Raw genomic sequence first — 13027 nt, forward strand, 5'->3', positions numbered from 1 at the left:
CACTGTAATGCCTTCTTTCTTCCACTAGTGGGTCCACAGGCCTTCTCCCCGCAGTCCACTCTTCTATTCCCTCTCTGTCAACTAATCTTTTCTGTGTGCGGAAAGGCGGGAACTTCTCTATCTTTACTCTATGGTCAGCAACTTGGCAGGAGAAAGCGACGTGCAGAGAAACTGGCGGCTGCGGTGACCAATGAGAGTAGAGAGACGCTGGCAGAGAATTTCCCGACCTTGGCGCCAAAGAGGCAACAAACTCAGCAGTAATATTATACATTTTCGGTTTCCAATCGAACATATACATGCTTGGGGAGGGGCAACAGATATATACATGCTTGGGGAGGGGCAACAGACTTTCACAATATAATTTACTTCGGAGATTTATACCTGCCTGTCAGTGAGGATTAAAAGGCCTCGAAGCGGCTTGCTATACAAAACTTAAAATATATATATTTGTGGGGACGTGTGTGGGGGGGGGCGCTTTTTGCCTCTTGAGTGGCACTATCCATAGGAAACCAGGAGTGTAGGCTGCGTGGCCAATCGCCTTTCTTCCTTACCTCTCGGTTCCGAAGGCAGTCGTTAAGCCGTGTGGCCCGCCCCCGGCGGTGTCTGTGAGCCAATGAGGAAAGAGCGACCGGGAGTGGCAAGTTAGGCAGTCATGGCTGAGGTGAGGGGTAGCTTTTCAGCCGGGGAGGGGGGTGCGGAGTAGCGGCGTCGCTCTCCCTGAGGCGATTCCCGTCCTCCTCCGTTAGCGGTCCGTATCGAGGAGCCCCCCCCCCCACAATAGAAACTCCTCTCACGGACTCCCCTTCTCAAAAAAGGCCCTCCCTTCCTTTCCCCTTCTCCCACAGTAAGAAAAGCCCCTGACCGCCCCCCCTCAAGTTTACATAGGAGTTCATATACTCTTTCCTCAGATACTATTGCCTTTGTTCAGGCTCCTCTTTTTTAGTTTTCCAAATTAAAACTTCTCCCCTTCCCTTTCCATAGACAGGCACACTAACCCCCTCCCTTGGCCTTAAGTTCAGTAGGCCGCCACGAGTTCTCAGGTAGTCGCAATTGGTCCCAAATCTGGTTTGCCAAAGGACCCCTCCCCCTCCCAGGACACATTGACCCCCCCCAAGGCACTTGATGTAAGAAGCACTTTGCGCTCCCCCCCCCCCCGCCCTTGTAAGCAAGTCCTTGGGCTGCGCGGTCTCATCTGGCTTGGCAAAGGGCACCCCAGCTCTTCTGTTCTCCGCTGGTTTCTTGCCTGCCTTCCTCCAGCTATTTCTTCATCGTGTTTCTTGCTGAGTTCTTTGCCTTTGTTGCTTTCTCTAGCCACCCTCAATAAACTACATACCCGCCTTTTGGCTTTGCCCACCCTGCAAAAAAATTGAATAAGCCCATATTCTCTGAAAAAGTCAGAGTGTGAGATAAACTGCAGCGGATCTTACCGTATTGTAGTTTCTTCCATCAAGGGCTGAGGCAACTTTGGCAAATTCTCTTATATTCTCCCCCCTCTCCCACGAGAATCCTTGTCTGCACCTCTTTCATCAAAGTCAAACCATAGCTAAAGGCCCCTTGGTATCTGAAAGCGTGGCAAGGAGGTGCTTTGCCTCTTCATTGTTTAGGTAGTTTTCCCATTCAAGTATCAAGAAAACCCTGTAACGAATAGGGAGTGTTTTTTCCTACAGAAGTTGTCAGAGCTCTTCCTACCTGTGATTTAGGCAACTTTGTGAAACTGTCACTTCAAAAAGGGCAGCACTTAGATACCTGTTTGTACCTCAACACTTTCTTATCAGGGATATAAATATTAGGGTTAAAAACAAGGCTCAGAGGCATGTTAGAGTTGCTAGGCCTCAGCCTTTTCTTCCAGAGAAGGCAAGAAGGGGCTAAGTGTGCCTCCTAGGTTTTTTTTTGTGTGGCTTGTCTCCTGCCCGTTGAAGCCTCTTGTTCTGTGGTGCAGCAGGGTCCAGCTGTGCCCTTGGTGGCGTAGTAGGCTTTCCAGGCCTTTTGCCATGGCTGGTGCCATTGCATCTCGGATGAGTTTCAGCTCTCTGAAGAGAAAGCAGCCGAAAACGTTCACAGTGCGGATTATGACCATGGATGCAGAGATGGAATTCAATTGCGAGGTAATGGTTGTGGCCAAACTGTCTTTGAGCCGAAGGTTCTCGCTGAGGAAATGTTGGTTTGCAGCATTCTGCAAAGTAGAAGAAATTGTAATGAAAACTTCAGCACTAAGACATTTTAGGAAGTGTAAATTGACCAGTTTTATTGTTCAGCCTTATTTGGGATCTTTTTGTTGTGGAAATGGTATATAAATGTTGTCCAAAGCATCCAACATTTTGACAGCATAGATGTGACATGCTGAAGCTCTAGGCACTGTATCTGGTGTTATAAAGAATGCCATGGCTACCTATAAAGAATGTCATGGATATTGGTGAAGTATTGTTTTTAAAATGTTACTTTTATTAGAACAACAAAAATATTTTATGATCACCAATATATTTGATGTTTAGGCTAATTACAGAGCAAATCAGCTCACTGTTATTGTGAAATAGTAACATTTACTTTATTGCATGGACTTACAATTTTTAACAATGGTAGATAAAGTTCATATAGAAGTGAATGGGTTCTTTGGGGGCATTTAACCTGGAACATTAGAGTCAACTTGCAGTTATATGAAATAAGAGTAAAGAAAAGTTACAGTTAACATTGCAAAACAATTAAAAGCAATTGTGTTAAGTAGGCAGCAGGTCATTTTTTTCTTGTTTGGAAAGGTCTGCAGCTTTAATGTGACCAGTATGAGATGCTTTGCTATGCTACTAGATGTGTTTCCATTTACTGCAGGGCTAGGAAACAACCATCCCTTCGCTACTGCCATCGCTAACAAGTGACAACACTGTAATAAAAATGAGGGAATCTGCCAGCTGTGCAGTAGCATTCTTGGTTATGCAGTGGAATTTATGGCCATGTTCTGCTACAGTCAAGTGATAACATGGGGTTGGTCATTTGACCAGCATAGCAGCTCTATTTGGAATTAACACTGCAAAGGCAAGTCCAGCTCTCAGCTTGACAGAGACTTTCAGCAGGATGTGTGCATACATCTGGGTTATTTAAGATGGGGACAGAAGGGTCTGCTGCCATCGTCAAGGGAAAAAAATTCATTTCCCCTTGTAGCCCTCTATTCTTTTTAAAAAGCGGATCTTTATATAGATTTTGCCAAATCACAATAGTAAACAGAAAATACAAGCAGTCATATAAAATACATAAACATATTCTTCTGTCAAATAAAAGCACTTTACCTAAAAGCTTCCTTTGCAAATGGAATTATTGTCACAGCCCTTTCTTTTGAGTTCCTGACTCCTGACGACTAGTAGGCATCTATCAGGATTATCAATGCAAGGAAATGGTATTCCGTTAATTATTATGTATCTTGATGGAGCCTACATGGAAGGATCGACATACATTTAATGGGAATGCAAAGATGCCCTCCCCACACACACTTTCTATAAAAGAACAAAAGGCATTTTATGCCTGCAAAGTTTTGACCTGTCAATGTCATATTTCCTTTTAGCCGTCTTTTTAAAGCAAATAGTTTGTCTGTCTTTATATCAAAGCTTTTAGAAATCTTTCATCCATTTAACATCTTGAGGCTCCAGTACTGAGTGTTTTTGGTGTAATCTTCTGCATGTCTACTCAGAAATAAACCCTACTTTGTTCTGCACAATTGATGGATTGCAGCTAAGTTCCATTGAATATAGTGGGATTTACTTTTGAGAAGGCATGCCCTGGAGCAAGCTGTAAGCCTCTTCTAGTTCAACTGGAAGTATGTTTTTGGACATGAGGGCTGTTTGTGCAATTCTAGATAAATGTTGCCATTGAATTCTGAAACGGCATTTTAAGACCTTCTGCCTCTTCAATGAATGCTGAGTTCTGAATTTTTATTCTGTGGAGATGCCACCTACTGTCCCAGCTGATTTCCTGACCTTTAATACTCTTGACAGTGAGTGCATTTGTAGGTCTTGAGTTAGTAGTGAATTTAAAGCTTTACCAGCAATAATAATGGGGAACAATTTTCTGCTGGCAAATACATCAAGGCTAACCTATCTTATTACCAGTTTGGGAGTTCACTGCCACTTTGGGCTCTGGAATTGGTTCTTTTCCTTCTTAACTGATAGATAACAGATGTATTTACCTGGTACAAAAGTAAACTTAAAGGTATTCATTTTCTGTTATTTTGTAGAATCAGGTGATCTTTACTTAAGTCTCACAAGGAAAGGAATAAACATTCTTGTGTTCTATACATTCCAATAGAATGGTGATTAAAGGAGGGATGGCAAAGGATTCTCCCATCCAAGTCACTGGAATTTTCTTTAGTGCCTTTTTTACTTTAGGTGTGTACTGTAAAAGACACTGGAACAGTGAGGAGCAGGGACAATCAGTTTCTATATTGTTGGGGGCCACATTGTTCTCTAGATAATAGTTGTGGGGAGAGATGTGCACTTTGCCATATAAACTGACCTCTCTGAGTTGTTCACTAAAGAGGGATACTTTTTTTGTCAATTTGACATGAAACAATAAATTCTACCTCAGTTAGATACTAAAACTGGGGGAAGAGGGTTCTGCTGGTCTGGTAAATTATATCCAAATGGATGTTATTCTGTAGTAGCAAAATAAAAAAGGAGGCCAGTTTTAACATATCACAGTCAAAGGTCAACAGATTGGCAGATATTCATCTTAAAGACTAACAGCATTTATCCCAGTATTAGTTTTTGTGGGTCAGAGCTTGTTTTATCAGTTGCATATATCCTGTACCCTTCTGTCTGATGAAATGTGCTTTGATGCACAAAGGCTTGTGCTAAAATCAATTTCAGTAAGTTATCTGTTCCTGTAGGATGAACATGATTCTCAAAGGTGTTGTGTATATGCAAATTTTCATTGCTTTGTCCTGGAGACCTCAAGAGTAAGCATTTCTCTTCTGCGGCATATAGCAGCAATTCTTAGTCAAGATGCGTTGTTATGAAATTGGTTCAAGAATTTGTGTATAACAGGAATACTCTGTGCCACTTTTGTCCCCTTCCCCCAAAGTCCTGATATGACCCCAGGCTTTATGTTTGATGCCCTTTTTATAGCTTGAATTGATTCCCCCCCTCTTCTGTAGCAGTTAAATGACTGATTAAAACTTCTGGGCTTCTGGAGCTAGTTTGACTTCTGGAGTGTGCATTGACCATCCATGATGTAGTTTAGAAGCATGTTAAAGCGGAAGGAAATTTAACTGTTCTTTAAGAGATAGATCAAGATGAGTAGCTGAGTTTGTCTGTCTGTAGCAGTAGAAGTGCAAGAGTACAGTTGCATCTATAAGACTAACAACATTTGTGGTAGGGTATGAGCTTTCATGAGTCACAGCTCACTTCTTCAGATACAGTTAGAATGTGAGTCCATCTGTCCTTATATCTTGGAGAGATAAGTGATTTCAAATGCTGAATGACAATAGCAGGTAAATGGCAATAGCCAGTGAATGACAATAGCAGGCATGATTGGATTCGGTGGGATATGTAGAGGGGCAGTGGTGGTGGAGGAGAGTGCCCTCAAGTCATAGCTGACTTATGGCGACCCCTGGTGGGGTTTTCTTGGCAAGAGATTAACAGAGGTGGTTTGCCATTGTCTGGCTCTGCAACCCTGGTCTTCGCTGGAGGTCTCCCATTCAATTACTAACCAAGGCTGACCCTGCGTAGTTTCTGAGATCTGACAAGGTCGGGGTTAGAGGGGTAGAAGGTGTGGAGAAATTAGCATTGGTAACGAGACAGGAAGTCTAGGTCTCGATATAATCCAGGTGGATGCATTGTCTTGGTCTTCACTCTTAGTTGCTATTCAGCAGTCACTGTTTCTAATCTCCCTTTGAAATTCCTCTGTAGGATAATTGCTACTTTTAGGACAGCAACTGAATGTCCTGAACAGTTAAAATGTTCCCCCACTGGTTTTTAAATGTTGTGGTTTCTGATGTCAGACTTATGTCCGTTAATTCTTCGTTGAAGAATTAATAGACATAATTTCCAATCATCTTTGTCACCATGTCAGGGGAATACTGTAGTTGCAAAAATGCCTGTTGCAGATTCTTCAAGTGAGTATCTCACTATAGCATAAGGCTTGGCTGTACACAATTGATTGTTTGATGTAGTTGGAGTGGTAGCTAGAGGCATGTAAATACATTTGCCAATCTGTCGGTTTTTGGTATAATGTGGTACGTATGTGTCCCTCGTGTATCCGTACTGTGATGTCCAGGAAGTTTATTTCTTGTGTAGAGTGATTCCTAGTTAGATTGATGGTGAGGTAGAAGCTATGGAAAGTCTGGTGAAATATCTTGAGGGCTTCTTTGCCATGAGTCCAGACAATAAAAATGTCACCATTGAATCTCAAGTAAAGGAGAGGTGCCAGTGGGTAGGAGTTCAGCAAATGTTGTTCTAGGTCTGCCATGAAAATGTTGGCATACTGTGGAGCCATGCAAGTGTCCATGGCTGTGCCATTGATTTTGGAGGTATAGGTTCTCACCAAACTTGAGGTAGTTAAGGGTGAGAACAAACATGCAGAATTCAATGGCAGGATCTGCTGTGGTCTTGTCAGGAAAGATGCTTCTAATGGCTTCCTGATGGAGGATGTTGATGTACAGGGACTCAACATCCACGATGGCTAGAATGCTGTTTTCTGGGATATAGACAATGGACTGCAGTTTCCTCAGGAAGTCTATGGTATCACCGTCATAACTGGGGGTATTAATAACATATGGTCTCAGGATGGAGTCCATATATCCTGATGCTCCTTCAGTGACGGTACCTATGCTCGAGACAGTGGGACATCCAGGGTTGCCAGGTTTATGTATCTTTGGCAAGAGGTAGAAGATGCCCAGTTGAGGTTCTCGGGGTGTATCTGTATAAATTTGTTCCTCTATGTGCTTTAAGAGAGCAAGCTTTCTAACTACATGCTTCTCCCCTTCATGCTTTAGAACTGAGAGTAGAAATCTTTTTAAAAATGAAAAGTGATATGTCCAAGATGATGTAATCTGTATGCATTCTGCATTAGAACAGCAAGTGCAGCTGTCAACATGTGTGTTTGGGTGAATGTCCGCAGTCTGTCAAATATTCTTCTTTTAATGAAATGCAGAAGCACTCTGAGATGTCAACTGTTAAATGAATGATGGATTCCCTCCCCCCTCCCCATCACAGTGATTTAAAAGTTTCCTTATCCTGTTCCTGGTGTTCTTGAATTGCTATGGCTGAACTTGTAGTGTGTGGTGCATGTCCAATCATATTTTTATTAGTCTTACCTCATAATACATGGAAGGGATTTCACAGTTCAGGAAATACAATTTTCAAATTTAGACATTATATAAAGTTTGGGAATTATTTTGCTTGAGAAGCCTAACAGCTTAGCATTGCACTTTTGAAAAACAAATCCTCTTTCCTGATCATAAAAATGATATGTCTCTGTACTCTCCTGTCTTTTGGGGGGAAATTCTCCCCACCTAATTTTTACTTCCTCCAAACCTATACCTACAACTGAAACCAGAGTTTAAGAAACAGGGTGAGTTGGGCCCTCTTTCTCTCTGAAACTCTCCCCAGCTGACCTCAGCTTGATTTCACTGCATTTTATGACTATGACCAACTTGGTTTAAAATGAAACTGCATATACTCCTAAACAAACTTAAGCGAGCTTAGGAGTGTATTTGAGGAGGGCTTTCTCCCGTTTATTCCTCCCTCTCTCTCTCACACACACACCATGAATGAAAATCAAGTGGAGAAACATTGTGTTAAGTTTGCGGTGAGATGACCCTCTACTAGTATTATGTTATGGTACTCCTTCCTCAAGGAGATAGGCCATGCCACAATCTGCCTATTTCTTTCCTCTGCCTTTTGAGAATACATATTCTCAAATTTATATTTTTGTTAGGCTTATTTTAAACTTTCATTTCTGTATTGACTGACTTAAAGCATGTCTTTATAATAGTTCGTGTTTAACTACTTGTTGTTAGCCACGTTGAGGACCTTTCTGGTAGAAAAGCAACCTAAGTGTAATCACCCTAGTTTCTAGTATGGGTCTGAAGGTCCAGGAATTAGACTCGCCTTTCTATCACAGTAATTCACTTCCCTCTGAAAGCATCTGATTTAGTTTGTTTCCTTCTTTTGCCAAAAAGTCAGAAGCTGTCACGATGCCCTAATCTAGTTCAATCATCATCAGAAAAACAGTGGGCAATCTGGCAAGATTCCCATGTTATAAACTTAAATTTCAATGTTAAGTAAACATTCCAGTTTAAAATAGTTATCTTTCTTGTGTATTCTACAATGCATCCTGCCTACCACACTGTTTTGGTTAAACATATAAAGCAGGCAAGCAGCCTTTATACTGAGTCAGACTATTGGTTTATCTATTGTCTCCTCTGACTAGCAGCAGCTCTACAGGGTCTCTGACAGAGAGGGGTCTTTCCCAGCCCTGCTATCTGGAAATGCCAGGAATTAAACCTAATAATTATCATCAAAACCTTCCTTTCTGTCAGCTTGTCTGTCGATCTCAAACCAGATGCCAAGACACACAGTCTTAGTAGTGGTATCTTGATATGTTTACTGTCTCCTTGGAGATTTAACAGAAATAGGTTTTAATTAAGAAGTCATTATCAAGTTGTCATGCAGCATAAGTAAATAAAAATAGCGTTTGCTGCTTCTGCGGGTGGCTCTGTTAAGTGGCTCTTTAAATTTTTTGACATCTGTTTGTTAAAGGAGGAAATTGAAGGGAATCTCTTGATTCCCTCTGTTGGCTGCCTGTGATTTTAAAAATATCTTCAGTTGCTGATAATTTAATTCCTGTTAATTCAAGCACAGTTATTTGGTTCCCATTGTGCCCTGTTACTTGTAAGGTGCTGTATATATGTTCCTCAGAATCACAATTTCTTTTGTGCATCGTTTCCAGCATTTTCTTAGACAAGGTAAAATAGAACATCAGCCTGTTATTTAACAGAACCTCTAGCTGCATTTAGACACAATAAACAAGATGGTTGTTGTGGGTTTTCCGGGCTGTATTGCCGTGGTCTTGGCATTGTAGTTCCTGACGTTTCGCCAGCAGCTGTGGCTGGCATCTTCAGAGGTGTAGCACCAAAAGACAGAGATCTCTCAGTGTCACAGTGTGGAAAAGATGTTGCCAACATCTTTTCCACACTGTGACACTGAGAGATCTCTGTCTTTTGGTGCTACACCTCTGAAGACGCCAGCCACAGCTGCTGGTGAAACGTCAGGAACTACAATGCCAAGACCACGGCAATACAGCCGGGAAAACCCACAACAACCATTGTTCTCTGCCTGTGAAAGCCTGCGACAATACAACAATAAACAAGGTTTGTCATTACAAGAGCAAGCTTTGGAAGTCCTCAGGCTCACAAGATTCTTTCCCCTCTGCCTCCCCTTACATGCTGCTTAGATTAATGTTGAAGACTTCTTTGCTCAAGGCGAACTATAATTTGTCACAATGTTCAGATCTTCTAAAGCAACAAACTGTGGTTTGTTCTCTCAGCTTAAACTGTAGTTTGAATCTCTGGTTTATAAGCAAGTGGTCAAACCATAATTTATTGCTTGGTAATTTGAATGACAAACTAGAATTTGCTGGGAAATATGAAATCTTCAGCAGCCCGACGAAGGGAGGAGGAATGCAGAAGACTTCATCCTGATGGATGAACCATTATTTATCCTTATGTCTGAACAGAGCCTTTCAGTTTAAGGGCCACAGTATTTTAACAGTTCTCATTCTCTTCAAGGTCAACATGCTGCTCTTTCATATTACTAAGGAGTCCTGGCTTAAAAGGGGTCTTTTCCTTTATCCCTCCTATGCCTTCCTGTTTTTTAAGAAGATGTTAGTTCTTCTTTCCATCTATTATTTTTTGAAGGCAGTCAATGTTACCCAAAGTTAGAGGAAGGAATGCAGAACATGGCCTCACTAATAGACCATAAGGCTTTCCCCTCATATGGGAAGAGACACCTGTTAATATACTAGGGCATAGTCCATATAGCCTTTAAAGGTCAAAAGCAATACTTTGAGCTGAGCCTGGAAACAAACTCATAACTAAGACATATGTTTTAGGACTGATATGTCAATATGCACACATCAGCAGAGGGGAGGTGGTATTCTATAACAATAGTAGTTTCCAAATGATCTCCAAGAGCACCCCCAAGTAAAGTGTTTTGCCATAGTCTAATCTAAACCCCTCTAAAATCAGTTTATTAGAGAGTCAATGTTATGTCCTGAGTAGAATGTTGGACTGGGATTGGTGAGAACCAGGTTCAAGTCCCCACTTAGTCATGATGCTCACTGATTAAACTTGAGCAAGTCACTCTTACTCATCCTAACCTACCTCACAGAACGGTTGTGAGACAAAACAAGGGAGATGAGAACAATGTATGCATGCTTTCTTGAGCTACTTGAAGGAAGGGAAGGATAAAAAATGTAGATAGGTGGGTGAATGATGCTTGTCAGATCTTCTAGATCACCACTTTCCCCCCATTTGTTTATTTAATTAAATGGGTACACAGCAAACTCCTGACTTCCACAGTTTGGGAACAAGGAAGTCTTCAATAGCCAGTCAGCTTGTGAGGTGGCATAGTTAAAAAGACAATGTTTATCAAAATACAGCAATGTGAAATCAGCATAAAACCACATGAAAACATTACAGTGATGTATAAAAGTTCAAAGCAGAGATTGAGATGAGATGAAAATACCCATACTATTTCATCAGCTAAATCAATAGAGGTTCTGAGTGAACAGAAAAAGGTCCAGGCTGGGTGCACTGCTGTGAGGAGGCATCACCACAAAAAGCCCTGGCCTGATGACCATCCATCAGAACAACACACAGCACAAGACCTCTGCAGGAGATCTTGGCTCATGGGGCTGATTTATATGGGAACAAGCAGTTTTTCCAATCTCTTGGTTTCCTGCGGATTTCAACGATCTTCCATTGAGATCTTCAGGAGCGAACATTCTCTATGTCTCGTCAATTCAGGATGTAGGTTGACAGGGATACGGTTGAGACTTCTTTTTGTGCTGCCTCTTCCCAAGTGAGGCCCACCTGAGATCATCCTTCTGTGCTTTCAGAAGCACGGTGTGAAATCTTTATTTCTTTAAGATGGCATTTGGACCGTTAGCTAAACCTTTATCCTTGTACTTTATTATTGGGAATTGAATTGCTTTTGTTGATGTTATTTTCTCTATGTGTTTGATGGAGTTGTCTTTATCTTGTGTTGCCTTGGGAAGAATTTCCTCTGGGGGGGAAATGTCATTTAAAATTTTTTTAAATATCACTGCCTTCAGAGGAAGTGATGTGTGCTGGTTATTGTGTTTTGTATAGGTTAGAAAGTCCTAGGTTTGAATCTCTGCTGAGCCATGGGGTTCCCTGAGTGATTGTGAGCCAATCACAATCTCTCAGCCTTACCTATCTCACAGAGAGTTTGTGAGAATAAACTGGAATAACCCTCATGTATGTGTCCTGAGCTCTGAGATATACAGACAAAAATAGGTAAAACGTAATTTAGAATCACTTTAGGGATGAATCCAGCTGCACAAAGCTTCTGTGTTGTTTATTCTACTTCACTTAGACAAAGGTAAATGATTTCTCTGCTAATATTTTGCTGCAGCTTCATGGGTGTAATTGCCTGAGAAGCATTTGTGTGACGCTTGTAGGAAGGAAACCATACTTATATAAATTGTATTATTGGAGTGACGCTTGGGCTGGCTGCCAATTACAAATAACTTCTGTTGCAAGTTAAGAAATAATATATACCCTGTTAATAGATTCCCCCCACCCCTGCACCACAATCTGACACCTCCGGCCGGAGAATGCAATTGCAGCAATCATCTGAGCTGGCTGCCCCCCCTATTCCACTGAGTGGCTGCAGAGTTTTAAGTGCTTACTTCTGTTTACTTAAAACACTTGGTGCTGATAAATTACAAGCGCTCCACACTTAGTAAATATCATAAATCCCTGGCCCACAAAATAACAGCCTTGCAGCACTTAGCTGTGTTTATAAGTGAGTTTGTCCACGTATTCCTCCAGCATTCGCAAATATATCTAACAAACCATGTTAAGATAAAGCTAATGGAATATGACAGGACCACCTATGAGAGAACATTCATTCTCCTGCCGCTGGCTCAGTAGGGGCATCAAAAGGAAGAGAGAGCGTGAGTGCACCAAGCCCCATTACACGCAGACAGTATCAGAGCGATTGCAGTTCCATGTTTAAATTATGGCCTCACCTCTAGTGCAGTTCTTATTTTGAAGATTTGGGTTTATTATATCATTCTGGCTACAACTCTAGATTATGGCAGTGGAGGAACTTTGCTTTCAAGCCTTTGCTTTTAGATGGCAGTGACCTTCATCAGTTGTTTCTGTGCTAAATCTTGTCACAACCTCTGAAAGAATGGCGATACAGACTTCTCGGTCTCCTGCAGGCTGTTTGTCCATTGTTCCTTGTAAGTCTCTGTCTCTGCAGGATCTTGATAATGGTACTTGCACAATTGTGGTGTGACATTATTTTCATCCTTCCCTTCCTCCAAAGAGCTTTACATGGTTCTGCCTCATCTTATTCTCACAACAATGTACAAGGGAGGTTTGTCTAAGAGATGGTGATTGGTTCCAGGTCATTGAGTAAGCTTTACAGCTAGGTGAGATTTTCACCAGCATGGTTTATTGGTTAGAATGTCAGAATAGGATCTAGAAGACCCAGGTTCAAAACCTCACTCTGCTGTGAATTTTGTTGCAGTGACCTTGAGCCAGTCACTCTCTCTTAGCATAACCTACCTTTAAAAGGTTGTGGTGAGAATAAAATGGAGATGGGGATGAATAGCTTATGCTGCCCTGGCCTGAGTTTAGCATTCTTAACATCACTCTGGCTGTGCAGATGCAAACCCAGGTTTGTCCATACAAGTGTACATGCATGCAGCCAATCATGCCTCTCCAAGAAGCTTGCCTGTGTGATGCATGTATTTGTTGTGTTCCCACTTTACAGTTTGGGTGTATACT

At 41.7% G+C, this 13027-nt stretch overlaps 1 protein-coding gene across 7 annotated transcripts in view; it reads left to right on the top strand.

Annotated features, from left to right (window-relative positions):
* Positions 1 to 616: 616 nt before the first annotated feature.
* The window catches only part of NF2 (NF2, moesin-ezrin-radixin like (MERLIN) tumor suppressor), an 85730-nt gene continuing 73319 nt past the window's right edge, over positions 617 to 13027 (top strand). For 4 of the 7 annotated variants that reach the window (XM_054996093.1, XM_054996094.1, XM_054996095.1 and 1 more), the window contains exon 1: positions 626 to 2105. In XM_054996093.1, coding sequence (XP_054852068.1) covers positions 1992 to 2105 — 114 coding nt within the window. In that variant the 5' untranslated portion in view covers positions 626 to 1991. Of the gene's footprint in view, positions 2106 to 13027 lie in introns of all 7 variants that reach the window. The other 3 variants (XM_054996090.1, XM_054996089.1, XM_054996096.1) reach the window with 3 other exon arrangements.

The sequence above is a fragment of the Eublepharis macularius genome, chromosome 13 (assembly GCF_028583425.1).
Source record: "Eublepharis macularius isolate TG4126 chromosome 13, MPM_Emac_v1.0, whole genome shotgun sequence".
Classification (NCBI taxonomy): Eukaryota; Metazoa; Chordata; class Lepidosauria; order Squamata; family Eublepharidae; genus Eublepharis; species Eublepharis macularius.